This window comes from Ptychodera flava, chromosome 6 (assembly GCF_041260155.1).
Source record: "Ptychodera flava strain L36383 chromosome 6, AS_Pfla_20210202, whole genome shotgun sequence".
Taxonomy (NCBI): domain Eukaryota; kingdom Metazoa; phylum Hemichordata; class Enteropneusta; family Ptychoderidae; genus Ptychodera; species Ptychodera flava.
Window position 1 is genome coordinate 27434862 of NC_091933.1, and position 14350 is coordinate 27449211.

Genomic DNA, 14350 nt, shown 5'->3' on the forward strand with positions numbered 1-14350 from the left:
GGGTTTCCTTTTTATGTTCACTGTAAGGTTAATACAGTTATGTTTTCATCAGATCCCTTATTACAACATCCTTTGACATGTAAAATACCATACTTTTTCGAGTATTGAATATTCATCGGATAATATTGACTGGTGACACGGCATCAATAGTACAAAGGTTTGATAAATGTCCCGTGGTTCAAGGCTAGCCCATAAGGTAACATGCACTTTAGATATTTTTGTTAGACAATTAATATTTGTCTACTCAATTGGCTCAAGGCATGATGGTTTTGTAAAATGGATTACATTGCCAAAATTGGTGTGTGCATATGTCTGTATTAAAGTTGTAACATCTGCACTCCAAATCTGTTGCTATAATAAGTTTTCAATCAACCGTGCCAATTTTTGGTCCACATGTCACATGCTGGAGAGAAAAAGTCATATGTTGGCTGCGTCTGTTTTCTGCTGCATACAATACATTTGTTGGCATCATCTGACCAGTCACTGACAGCAGATGGTAGGGCAGATGATTAGCAGGGTGGCAAGTGGAATTAAAAACCTCCGTTGTGTTCTATTTTTGAACTTTGCACTCCTCAAGACCTTTGGTACATTTTGCAAAACTTTTCAGAGAAACAGTTAACCTTGATTCAGATATGCTGCACTACAAAATAATTTTCAAGCAAATGAGCATTTTTAGTTTCATTAATTTCCAGTTGTCATTTTCGGTGCACTTAAAGGTATACAGTCACCTGTAATCTAAATATGCCCATATATGGTCAAAGGGGCGTTTCCTGGTATGCAAAATGCCCATGTGAGGGTGCTGTTTTTAAAAAGCGGCCACCCGCTTAAAATCTGTGATTGGTTAGATTTTCTCTTTCCATGGTAACTGTGGCAAAATTGGAACAGGTGACAGTATACCTTTGATTTCCAAAATCCTTGCGATGAGAAAAGATCTCAGAAATTCTTACTTTGATATGTGAACACTTCAATTTTGATTCGACAAATCTAACCTTGCAATTGCCAAATTTGCCATTGACAATGACAGCATGTTTTGTTCCACTATACCTGCAGTGGAATGGGCAGAATCATAGGTCCGATTTCTACTCTCTCATGAGCTTTAACACACTTTCTATTGCCGTAGTCAGTGAGCCACCTCAATGTTGTCAATGTAGCCATCAGTCATGGTGGCAGTCCCCCCACACAGGATCGACCAAACAACAAACCACCTACCAACACACGTCAAATTCTGTTTTGCAGGGCAGATATTCATGCCAAATACAGGTAAATTAAAATTTAAGACCCCCTGGAGATTGTACAAGGAGTCAACGCGTAGGTACAAGACTCATGTGGTGTCACCTTGCTGAAAGATAGCGTCTCACACATTGCAGAGAAATATGAAGCACTGGAAACCATGTCACAATGAAGCACTGAAAATCACGACACATCTACTATTAATTAATGCTGTGGTAGTCAACAAGGTGTTTGTTCTATACGTTTACACAATCTCCCCTCAGTGTCACCTTCCTTGAGAATCCCTTCTGGATCAGAAGAGATAACTCCCCTAGTATAAAGTGGTTCACCCTTTCCCAAGACAGGGAATCGCACACCACCAATGCTGAATCACATTGCAGACAGATGTCAGACTAATAGAATTTACCCACAGGAGACTGTCAGTATTATTTGCTTCCACTGGAACAGATCACACCAATGATTTGGCAGTTAGGAGGGCTTGCCGTGTGTTTAGCAATAGGAGTATCATCTTGGCCCAGTACAGAATATCTGATCACAAAACTGACCCAGTCAGTTGAGGAACTCACATTGTATGGTATGGCCTGCAAATAGAGTCCCGTTCCTTTCTATGACCATAGTGGTAGAATGACGTGAAATAGGGCTGGTTATAAAGACTTCCTGGGTTCAATTTGCAACATCACTGGAATTTAAAGTCTGTCTTCAGAATATTGTGCTCAACTGGTTTTTTTTGCTTCAATCAATATGAACTGACACAAATTTTGTTGAATATGCTGTCAAAATTACAGAACACCCAGGTATGTCAGTCGCAAGGGTTAGCCACAGTAGAATCAACCCTGTGGCAGTTTTGCTGTGTGGGTAATAGTAATACACTTTTTGAAGATCGGTATGCTCTCGTTTATGTATGGTATTTTGAGACAGGCGGTGGTATACTTGAGAGCAGTTACATTATATGAGGTGCTAGGCAACACAAGGAAAAACAATGTTCAGGCAAAATACACTCACAAAGTAAGCAAACCGTACCAAAACATAGTTTTAGCAAGGAAGCCAAGCATGGTGTCGTACGGCAACACCACAGAGAAGGAGACATACCATGTCCAAATACAGCAAAACTGCCCCCACCTGCAGTAGATATTTCACATTATTAAGGGAACTGTACACACAGGTATTTACAAAGGTGAAGGAGTGTCTGGAGTACAGAAGGATGAAAAGCACCCCTCTTTTTTTTTAAAAAATAAATGAAAAGCAGATTGTGTGGGTTGTATTGAAATGCTTGTTCTTACGTTTTGTGGGTTTTAGTTTCTTTTCCATGACACTGCCAAAGGTTGGCCAAAGGAAATCTGAGATGTTCCTTTTTGCCCCTCCGCCCACCCAAAATTGAAACAAACAAACAAACTCTTTAGACACATCTGTAACCGAAGTCTGAACCCATTGTTGATTCTGTTTCTGTACCGTCAGTTGTGGCTTATAGTTTACAGTTTACGTAGCAGGTTTAGATTACAGTTTCCCGGGCACTCTCCTCTCGTCTGGCGCATTGACGTCAGGAGTGCCCAGTTCCATCAAGGATGGTAACCTACATACCTGACTAAGCCTCTGCTCAGGTTGTTTACCTCTGATGTAATGCCACTGATCACCAGCGGTTTAGTCTGTTACCATGGTGACAGTGATGTCATAGCTGTTGGGGATGTTGTGAGCGGCCACCAAAGTGGGAGACAATCCTAGTGAACGTGATTGCGTCTTGTTTGTTTTTTGAAACCAGGCAAATAATTTAAGGTACAAAGTCATGTCTTTCAGCATATTTTTGTAATGACGCGAGAAAAATGGAATACTTTCAAGTAAATCATGCATCAACTCAGACAATGGCGAATCACGATATGAAGCTTGTCAAATGTAAACTGAACTCTTCACCAAGGCTTTTGGCATGCTACAGCAACCCGTAGCCGTAGCCCTTGTTACGTCTGATTCATCTTTCTCTACCTGCTCAGTGTTTTGCCACTTAGGTTGACACCCCAGTAGGAAGTTTATGTGTAAAGGTGCAGAACTTGATCTTACATCTCAGAGGATGTAACATTCACAAAATATCTACAGGCGCCGGCAACATTGTCCGTTTGAAGCTAACCAAACATATTACTACAAAGAAAATTGCAAATTTGCATCAACATCGTTTCAGATCATTCCTACATTGAAATAAAATTTATATTAAGGTATTATGCACCTCGAAAGTGAAAGACTTAAACTGTTGCTCTAACTTTCCTTAACAAATCTTTCAATCATTCTCTTTCAAAATCAAGAATAAAAATAGGGGGTCACCGTGCAAATTTTGGTACTAGAGAAACAAATTACCCAAGATTTACCCATATTAGAAATTCAAAATGGCCACCATCCCTGTGTTAACACTATGGAGAAAAATAAAAATTTTCGAATTTCGAAAAACTAAGCTGGTGAAAAGTTTTCTTTCACCAAGAGCTTTAAAATGAACTCCAACATGTGGTATATCAGAAGAGAATTGTAAAAGTTTGAGAGTCCGAATGTCTGTCCCCGAGGTGCATTCTACCTTAAACAGAATATCATTGGTGATTGTGTTTGCATAACTACCATCCTGTTCATTGCCCCATGGCTTGACCATCAGTCATCAACAAATCTTGGTCGTTCGGTCGTATGCACGTGCAAATGTTAAAAATAAAACCAAGATGTGGCTTTTCAAAGTTTGCATGCCCCCTGCCACAGATGGTAATTTTTCATTGAAGTATAAAGTATTCCGGTGTGCAGTTATGAAAAGAGTAAAGAATTTAAATGCTGTGTAGCACAGTGGAATGGGTGATTTGAAATTTGCTCTGTGAGAGTTTTGGCTCATCATTCTCTTCTTACCCAATACCACAGTACTATGTTCATGTGAACGGCCAGAAAAGTCATTTTGCAGTTCTCAATTAGCTCGGTAGTCCCTCGACAGGTGAGTTGGTGTCCTGACAGGCTGTTGGCAAGTCACAAGACTGTCTGCTGACAAGCCCAGTTGACAACACCTGACATCATTATTACATCATCACAGCTCCTGTTCCAAGGCTTGTAGTCTAAACCATAAATTCATATGAATTAGTGTGATTTTTTGTAGCCATTGTAACACTAGCAGGTTTTATTTTCATAGTTTATGCGGAAAATGCGGACAAATATTTATTTCTGCATATTAATGAGAGAAAAGTGACGTCCCTTGCGATCAGCACTATTCAAGGTAGTGTGCGCCTCAAAAGTGAAGGACTTAAACTTGCTCAAACTTTCCTTAATGAAACTTTCAACCATTAGCTTACCAAAACAACAATAAAAATCAGTAGTTTCCATGCAAAATTTGGTACTAGAGAAACAAATTACCCATGATTCCCTGATATTTGAAATTCTAAAGGGCCGCCATCCCTGTGTTAACTCTATGGGGAAAAATAAAATTTTATATTTCAAAACACTAAGACGGTGGATACTTTTCTTACACCAAGAGCTTTAAAATGAGACCCCGCACAAGTGCTTGATCAGAAGAGAATTGATAAAATTTGAAAGCCGGAATATCTGTGCCCAAGGTGTGTTCTAATAGGGACCAGAATTCACTTGTCAGAACATGAGTACAAGAATAAACTGCATTGATATTGTTGAAAAGTGAATTCTAGTCCGGACTGGAATTCAAATGTATACAGTAACACTAACAGTGCATTTTTACACTATAGACGCTGTATTAACAAGCCGAAAAGTACTGTAGTTGTTTCAACATGCAATGGGGAGTAGAACAAGAATTTGAAATTACATAAAAAACAAAAACAGTCAAAAAAAATCATCAAAATGTATTATTAGCCTTCAAAAACAGGGATACACAGAACCTTGACATTACATGACATTCTACAGCACAAATTGTCATCAGAGAAACGTTAACTATCTGTTCTACACAGTACGTTTTCTCACCAAAATTTTGAAAATACAGTAAGCAGCCAAAATGCAAAGTCACGAATTGTGAATGCCTGTAGGTAAATCAAAAACGTAGAAGAAATCCTGTGTGTAACAGAACAGTTCTCTCTTCATTTTTCACAAAACATCTCCTCAGAAACAGCCTCATTCGATTCAGATCCCTTTAATTCCCAGGACATGCTGATTCAATTTTAACATTTTATAGCACATGTTCCCTGTGTATTGTATTGTTTTATCTGGCAATAAAATATGTATGAAACATCTCTTTTCAGCATGTAGCTACGCAGTGCTCTGCTTAGAGAGGCACCTTGAATTTTAAATATGCATTTGGCACATCGCAGTTTTAGAAATCACCCTCGCACAGAAATGATTTCAAAAGACAAACTGCCATCTATGCAATCTGAACAGGATAATAAAGTGAAATGCAGGGTACAGGACCAGACTTATGGCCAATTATGCCACATGAGATGCAATTTTCTGTTTTCAGTTCAGTTGGGATAAAATTCTTCCTACTATTACAGTGAGGTTATAAAAATAACCTCGTAATTGGAAATCAGGTCTAGGCTAGCTCTAGCTGCTCTGGCCTAAATATAGAAGAGGTCGTCTGGGGGGCAGGTGCCACATTATTGCACGTACTTAAAATGGCATTTCCAACAATTTCTTTGTTATCAGAAACGGGAATGTGAAAGTGGGATAACGGATCGAAGGACGTGCTGCCGCTGACATGGAAGTCACGGTATTATGCTAATGAGGTCTGTCTCCCACCAGGCCTCTCAAAGATAGTTTTTCATTAGTGTTGCTATAATTAGCACCAGCGAGATAAAATTATACCGGCGATAAATTTGTACTCCGGAGGACAGGTTGAAGTGGTTTGGAAATACCAAGATAGACTAACATATGTGGATACTTTTAATGGCCGGTGTCATGGCAATTCTGGATCATGCAGTAGGCTGTGACATAGAAGGAGAATTTATGACATAATTTGGTCCTTGCCACCCAGCGGAGATAAAGTACAGAAATCCTGGCAGGGAAAAAATAGAACGGTATTCAGAAAGCAGAGAAAATGTTGCTGTTGATCTGATCGGGCGTGTGTAAGCGTCGTGATGTCTGTGAGAACTGCAGTTGAACATGTCAGGTGTACTTTGTCATGGGAGCAGTGTTACCGGTATGCATTATTTGCCTGAAGTCCCCACGGACACCGTCCGGGGGGACTTATAGGTTTGGTCATGTCCGTCCGTGCGTGCGTGCGTGCGTCCGTCCGTGCGTCCGTCCGTTCACGCAGATATCTCAGAGATGCCTGGAGCGATTTCATTCAAACTTGGTACAAGGATTACTTCATATGTCATACAGATGCACGTCAATTTGTTTTGTGATGCGATCCAATATGGCCGCCAGGCGGCCATTTTATTACGATTTTTTCATGTACAGAGCCATTACTCAGGCATGTTCCAACCGATTTTATTCAAAGTTGGTACAAGGACATTGACCAATGTCATAGATATGCACGTCAATTTGTTTTGTAATACGATCCAATATGGCCGCCAGGCGGCCATTTTATTACGATTTTTTCATGTACAGAGCCATTACTCAGGCATGTTCCAACCGATTTTATTCAAAGTTGGTACAAGGACATTGACCAATGTCATAGATATGCATGTCAATTTGTTTTGTGATACGATCCAATATGGCCGCCAGGCGGCCATTTTATTACAATTTTTTTCATGTACAGAGCCATTACTCAGGCACGTTTCAACTGATTTTATTCAAAGTTGGTACAAGGTTATTGACAAATGTCATAGCTGTGCACGTCAATTTGTTTTGTGATACGATCCAAAATGGCCGCTCTACGGCCATTTTATTACGATTTTTTCATGTACAGAGCCATAACTCGGGCATATCTCAACCGATTTTATTCAAAGTTGGTACAAGGACATTGACCTATGTCATACATATGCACGTCAATCTGTTTTGTGATACGATCCAATATGGCCACCAGGCGGCCATTTTATTACGATTTTTTCATGTACAGAGCCATTTCTCAGGCATATCCGCATGTTTCAACCAATTTTATTCAAAGTTGGTACAAGGACATCGACCAATGTTATAGCTATGCACATCAATTTGTTTTGTGATGCGATCCAATATGGCCACTGTGCGACCATTTTTTACGATTTTTTCATGTCCTGAACCATAACTCAGACATGTATCAAGCAAATTCATTCAAAAGTATTTTTATCACAGACCTAATGAAGAGGACTCTATCCTCTCTGAGGACCTGTAATCAAAATACCCATTAACAAGTGGGGACTGTGTCATCAACGATGACTTGTTTGCCTGAAGTATTGAACTGTCAGGGCAGCATCATTCAATGATGAGAAGGGGAGAAATAGCTTTCATTTAACAGAGAAATGGTTATGAATGAACCCCCTCTACCCAGCAATCACCTTATGACGACCTATTGATTTGAATTTCATTTGTTGCAATCGGTAATACTGACTGTACACATTTCACAGACAATCAGGATAACACTTCAAATACTGTCATTCTACTTTAGTTATTTTCTTGCCTGTAATATTTTAAAAGAAAAATACGCTTCATCCCATTTTGTGCTCTTTTGGCAAGTATGTTACTCCCCAGCAATTTTTGAAGTCCAGATTTTGCAAGATGAAATATCATGATTTTACACAAGTTTTACTCCTCTTCAAAGATAGAAAGGGAGGGGGCTATCAGATAGTTGTTGGTGGGAATTCAACCGACAACTTTTTAAAAGGTACTGGTCAAAATGTTTTATTTTTGTCAAGTTCAATGATCTCACTCATTTTTTTTTTTGTGATGTCATAATCATGTTTCAGAATTTTTGCCATTTTGGTCCAGTAAAGATTTATACTCATCATATACGAAGTATCTTATGACATTATAGTCATATTGATTTGATGATAATAGCAGATATGTAGGTTTTCAAAAAACAACAATACTTAGCTGAATAAAATAGTGATTGAGTTGTTAAATATTCTTTTTGTATTTAGTCATTTGAAGTCATTTATTTAACTTAAATTTCTTCACAAATTGTTGTTTGTACTACTTTGAAATTTTCATGATAGAGGTGTCTGGGAGTGGATGTAGTTGGACTTGTTTGACACGACAAAGAAGGAAATCGCCCATCATACATCCATTACATCCTTTTCCCATTTTTTTGAAGCATAATTTGTAGACTTTGTATGAACCTTTTCATGACTTCAGAGTCCCCGATGTACATACCACATCTGAATAAATGCAGATTGTCATCTGTTCAATATGGCACGCCAGAGTCAATTCATCCGCTGGGTTTGCTCATTTAAATTCACATTATATGTGCGATATCTTGCAGGAAGAAACAGTGATATTGACAGAGATTATGACAATTATATAAAAACTGCTCGAAGTTTCTTTCACTTCATGCATCATTGTTACCCAGTTTGAAAACTGCTTTGCCTTTTATCCTCAATCAATCAGTGCCTGCCAGGTTTATTTTGTCATCCCCTAACACCTGTGATCAGTGCAAGCGCCACATGTGACATCGTTTGCGGAGACAATTAATATTGTTTAAGCGACGTTACCTCCTGAAAATAGCCACCAATCAATACTACTTTAAAACTTGTAAATTTCATCTGTGACAGACAGGTAAAGGGCAGACAGATCCATCATGGGCAGCATCTGCCCTGGCTGACACTGACGCAGAGACGTGACGAAAATGCACAATCTGAAAAACTTTCCAGGATATGAATATCAGCCTTTTGAATGTTAAGAAGCGTTCATTGTTTTAGCATCTGGTTCTGTTGCCAATGGAGTTTCGTTGTTGTATAAAAAGTTTTGGTGTCTGTCTTTATATGACACAACAAATTGTAACTTGATTGTGGTGTACCTTAAAAAAGTGGGAAACTCAAGCAGGGGATTAGACATGCCGTTGAAAATAGAGCTTCAACACTTTAATAGAAGAAAGCAATCACTTCTAAATGATAGTGACATTGAACTTGCAATCTGAGTTTTCAAAGTCCTTACAATCATTGGTCATACAAAGCAGTAGTGTGAAATCTGAATAGACAACAATTATAACCACACCCTGATAAGTTCCGGATGGCCAATAGGAACCTAATCAGAACAAAAAACACTAATATTTGATGATCATTACATTTATTACTTTCTTTAGAAACATGGATTGTTCTCCAAAAATAGTAAAATGTCTCATACTAAAAATATCTGTGATAGGAGTGTGATGGGATTGGTACATATCATGACAGTATTTCACTTTATTGTAAGTTATTTGCATGTGATTACATGCACACTGTATGTGTATCAATAGATGCTTTCCAGAATGATAGCCCACGGAACATTTCGACATGTCATTTGCTGCATGTCTTATTCATGTTTCAAATTTTTGGCTGTTTATATTTCAGGAGTACACCGAGCTCACAGAGAAGCTTAGCAGTCTCCAACAGAAAAAAGACGATCTGGTAGATCGCATGAGCAATGGCCGCACCTCGCCATCACCTCAGCCTTCACCCTTGCCAGTCCCAGCAACTAAAGCGACGGTGCCCAAGTCACCGCACAGTAACCTGGTCCGAGTGTGGCTGCCAAACCAGCAGAGAACTACGGTGAGTGTGAACATGGTGGAAAAGTTTACTGTCACAAATTTATTGACTCTCTTGCAACTCTTTCATTAATTTGTGTGTGCTGTTTTTTTGCAAACGTGTGCATATTTCCCTTGTTATATACATCTGTTACAGTTATTATACAATCCTTGTTGTGTAAAATCATTGGTCCTATGATAAAATGCTGTGTTTAAAGAGTTTGCCGGATAATGTATTTTCCATTACGCATGATTGAAAAGTCATTAAAACGGGCAAACATTAGATCTAAGGGACATTTAAAACCCCAAACATTTAATTACACTTGTCTGTCATCTTGCAGAATTTTTCCCTAATATTGTTATAAATACAATGTTTTCATCTCCAAAGCAAACAAGCTGGCCATTTGCTCTCAAATGAATCCAATAAAATCTGCCCCTTTTGCTAAACTATGTCACTTAAATTTTGTGAACTTTTGTGGGCAGGTGCTAGATTCAAAAATCGGAATGAAACATGTCAAGATGCAAAAGTGTAGTTCATCTGTCGAGCCATCGTATTCTGCGACCAGTATGGCAGGTCATCCTGTCAAACTGAAGGTATTATAATTTTGACAATATCCATCTTTTCTCTCTTTTTCATTTGCATTTTGAAAAAGATCGTTGCGAGAAAGGGCTTCACTCTTCGTGAGTCGCTATTCAAGGCCATGTCAAGGCGGGGCTACTCCCCAGACACTTGCCTTGTCTACAGGAAAGAATCCCGAGTGCCGGTGGACTGGGACATGGAAATCCTTTGGCTTGAAGAGGAAGAGGTTAGTGAGAGAGACTGCTGTTATATCTTTCAATTCAAACTATACTTCCATAACAGTCTTGCTTCTCCAGACAGTGCCACTCCTCCTATGATAAAGATGAAACACAATATTCATTATTATTATTATTATTATTATTATTGTTATTGTTGTTGTTTTTATTGTCGTTTTTGTTGTTGTTGTTCTTGTGGTGGTGGGGGCAATGGTTTTGGTTTCAGTAATGACTTTATTGTTGCTCTGTTGACTTACCTCTACATGTCAGTCCACGTGTGTCAGCACAACCCCTTGCCAATTCTTCACCCTGTAAGCATTCCCAATGGGCCGGCACAATCTCCACACCGTATTTTTGCACACCTACTAATACCCAGCCTGAATGTCAATCAGAGGTCGACTCCAATTAAAAATCTCTGTTTCACAGAGTAGCTTGAGTAAAGTCATCCTGTGGGACTGATCATCAGTGATAATGTGACATTTTTACTCCAAGGATGATAAATTTACCTGATACACTGTGCTCCAGGAGTTAGCGTATTCATGTTTTAATATCCTTTGAATAGTCTACAGTGAGGACATGCACAGGTTTCTTTTGCTTCAAGACATGTAGCAGCAATAATGTAAATATGCACATAAATGACAAGCTGCTCTGCTCTGCAGTATATGTGTGTGTGTGTGTGTGTGTGTGTGTGTGTGTGTTATATGTATTATATATAGTATATATTTAAAAAATGTGGGCAACCCTCATATATATATGTATATATATATATATATATATATATATATATATATATATATATATATATATATATATGTATATACGCATATTTGTGCATGTATGCATATACATGTATGTGCATATATATATATATATATATATATATATATATATATATATATATATATGTAAACACACATACAGACATATATACATCTGCATACATACATGCATGCATACTCACAGTGATATTCATTTGGTTCCAAATATCAGACTTTTCAAATATCTGCTGAAGACAAAATTATTTGTATAAGTTATTGGACAGTTTGAACATCACTGATGAACACTCATCCGATTGAAAACTATCCGTACTCATACGTGATACAAATTTCCTGTGTTTTGTGTGAGATTTTCAAAACTTGGGCGACCCTCACGAAGTTGTAAAATTCACATATTCTCAAAATTTTATGAGTGACTATATCTTCTCAAATGGTATGGAATGAATAGAAAGCATTTCTTTTAATGTGTTGAAAGGAAAACTGCAGACTGCTTTCATTGCCAATTTGGGAGTAAGCCGGCACATTTCCTGGGTTCGGTGTCTTTCATATAGAATGGCCGCGTTGGAATTTCAGTGAACCCTATCAAGAGGTCACTGCAGGCTGTGAAAGATATCGGGCAATATTCAACGCCTTTCCCTTTAGGGATAAAGTTAGATGAACATCAAGAGAAGAAACTGAGCATTGTGAAGTCCCTGTACGTCCTTTTGAGTACAGTCGGTATAAATAAAGATGACTGGGTAGTATGCAGGACTTTATAAAGGACATTCTAGGACAGCCCTTAGGGGTAGGGACCTGTCAACGACCTTGCTCAAAACACACAAAAAAACCTCAAGTGACCTGGTTTAATAATAGAGTGTAATATATCGGGTGATACATATTGCTGGATAAATTCGGTGCTACATCTCTCGCTTGTGCGTTTTCTTGCATGTGAATTCTTGCATTACTGGTTGGTTGACGTGGGTTACTTTTGTAGTTGGTGTTCCTCGTTCCAGTCTCAGCAATATCTCAGCTGAATTATTTTATGTTTTATGAAAAGTGATATATTATCTGGATACAGTTTTAAACCATTATACTCAGTCACTAAAGTTACTACTGTCCACAGCATGATATAATTCAGGTCTGTACGCCTCGTCAAGTCTTTGAATTTCAAAGCCTCCTTGAAAGCCCTCCAAAAGTCCTTATAAAAATGAAATTGAGTCCAGTAAAATCTTAGAAAATTGACATGCCTCCCAAAATGTTCAAAAATTAGGAAACAATTGGTCATGATGACGTAAAAATGATACATAAAATGATGTATAGAAAATGATGTATCTTTAAAATGTTACCTGGAAAATGGTATTTTTGAATTCAAAAGTCATTGAAAATGGCTGAAAAAATCCTTGAAAGTTCTTGAATTTTAAGTGAGTTTGTGTGTATGGACCCTGATTATTGAAATGCAATTATTCCCTTTGCCAACACTATGCATTGTATAGAGTACACAATGTCACTGTTGACAATGTGAATTCTATTTTCATCTGAAATTCAGTTGTGATCAATACAATTAGACAACACGCACCTACAAGCTGTGTTGACAAATAGGACGTTAGACATTTCAACATGATGATGAGAGTTGAGTGAGAAACTATTTTCGCACAGAGTGAGCAAAAATGCTAGAAACTGCACCAAAAGTTGGCACTGACGGAGCGTGCAGTGTAATAGCAATCTGATATACCAAGGTGAATGCTCTAACAAGGAAGTAATATACAGATATATCAGTATTTTTGGACTCTGGTCAAGTGAAAAAGGACTTCCCCCTTCTCGGTTGTTAACCTTAGATTTTTTTACTCGAACACTATGTAAATTAAAGTGATCTCATCCAGGACTTTCACTTCCTTACAGCATGTGCAATACTGACTTAGATAAACGTTACTTGCATACGTGATTTGCTCTTTACCTCTGCCTCACATCAAAACCCCCAAGATTACTGTAAAAGAACTTACGCACTTTGGTTTGGCTAGAACGAACATTGCGTTTTAAATTATGAATGAGCTGAAGTTGTACCTTATTGTCGACTCAGCTGATGAAAAAGGGTATTCATATACATAGTAACTGTTGCTCTGTTCTGATGTCTTCATTTTTCTATCTCAACCACAGCGCCGTCCCATACAACACATTTGTTACCGAACCGCTTTCTGCCATTTCCATTTCCTTGATCCTGTCCTTGACAGTTGGAAGTGAATGTCATTGAATGTTTGTTGGTCATTTCATTTCTCTTACAGCTCGTCGTGGAAGTCCATGAGAGTTTCCAAGCAACCAGCAGTATATCACATAATTTTGTAAGTATTGAACAATCAGCAGGATAAATGATAAGTTTTAGTAGTCACTTCATAGGCGTTGTTTTGTATGTCTTTTTGACAGTGATCTGTCTGTTTTTTTCCATACTTGACTTTTGCATCCTTTTTCGGCAAGTTGTCATCCTGATTTTCAGGGTTTTTTTGTATGATAATGAAACACTTACACTGTACCCTAGATCACCTTAAACAGACAAATCACAGTGACAATATCACTTCCAGCACAACTTAAAAATTCTTTTGCTGAATATCATGTAGATTTCCTGTACCCAAGCCATTGGAGTCCAATCATACACATAAGATTTTAGCTGGAGTCAACCTCCAAAGGGAGAGATAGTTAGCTTATTCGCGCTTTTATTCCTGGTAAATTTTGGAACAAGAGCTTCTGAAAGGACAAGAGTATTTTATCAGACGATTCAATAGCAAAGAGGTGACGTAAATTGACATTGATTCCCCTGCTAGGTGTTACCTAGTACATTTTTAACAACAGCCTTGTCTCTTTTGTTTCCTGCCAGGTACGCAAAACATTTTTCACCCTAGCTTTCTGTGACAGTTGTCGCCGTCTCCTCTTCCATGGCTTCAAATGTCAGACATGTGGCTACAAGTTCCATCAGCGGTGTGCTCAGGGTGTTCCAGCTCTCTGCGTGTCAGACAATTTTTACAAAATGTAAGTT

At 38.3% G+C, this 14350-nt stretch overlaps 1 protein-coding gene across 13 annotated transcripts in view; it reads left to right on the top strand.

The window, feature by feature from the left end:
- Positions 1-14350, top strand: part of LOC139135365 (serine/threonine-protein kinase B-raf-like) — a 68689-nt gene that overhangs the window by 33944 nt on the left and 20395 nt on the right. For all 13 annotated transcript variants that reach the window (XM_070702725.1, XM_070702715.1, XM_070702717.1 and 10 more), the window contains exons 3-6: positions 9603-9800; positions 10429-10581; positions 13605-13661; positions 14192-14343. In XM_070702725.1, the coding sequence (XP_070558826.1) occupies positions 9603-9800; positions 10429-10581; positions 13605-13661; positions 14192-14343 (560 nt within the window). The remainder of the gene's footprint in view (positions 1-9602; positions 9801-10428; positions 10582-13604; positions 13662-14191; positions 14344-14350) is intronic.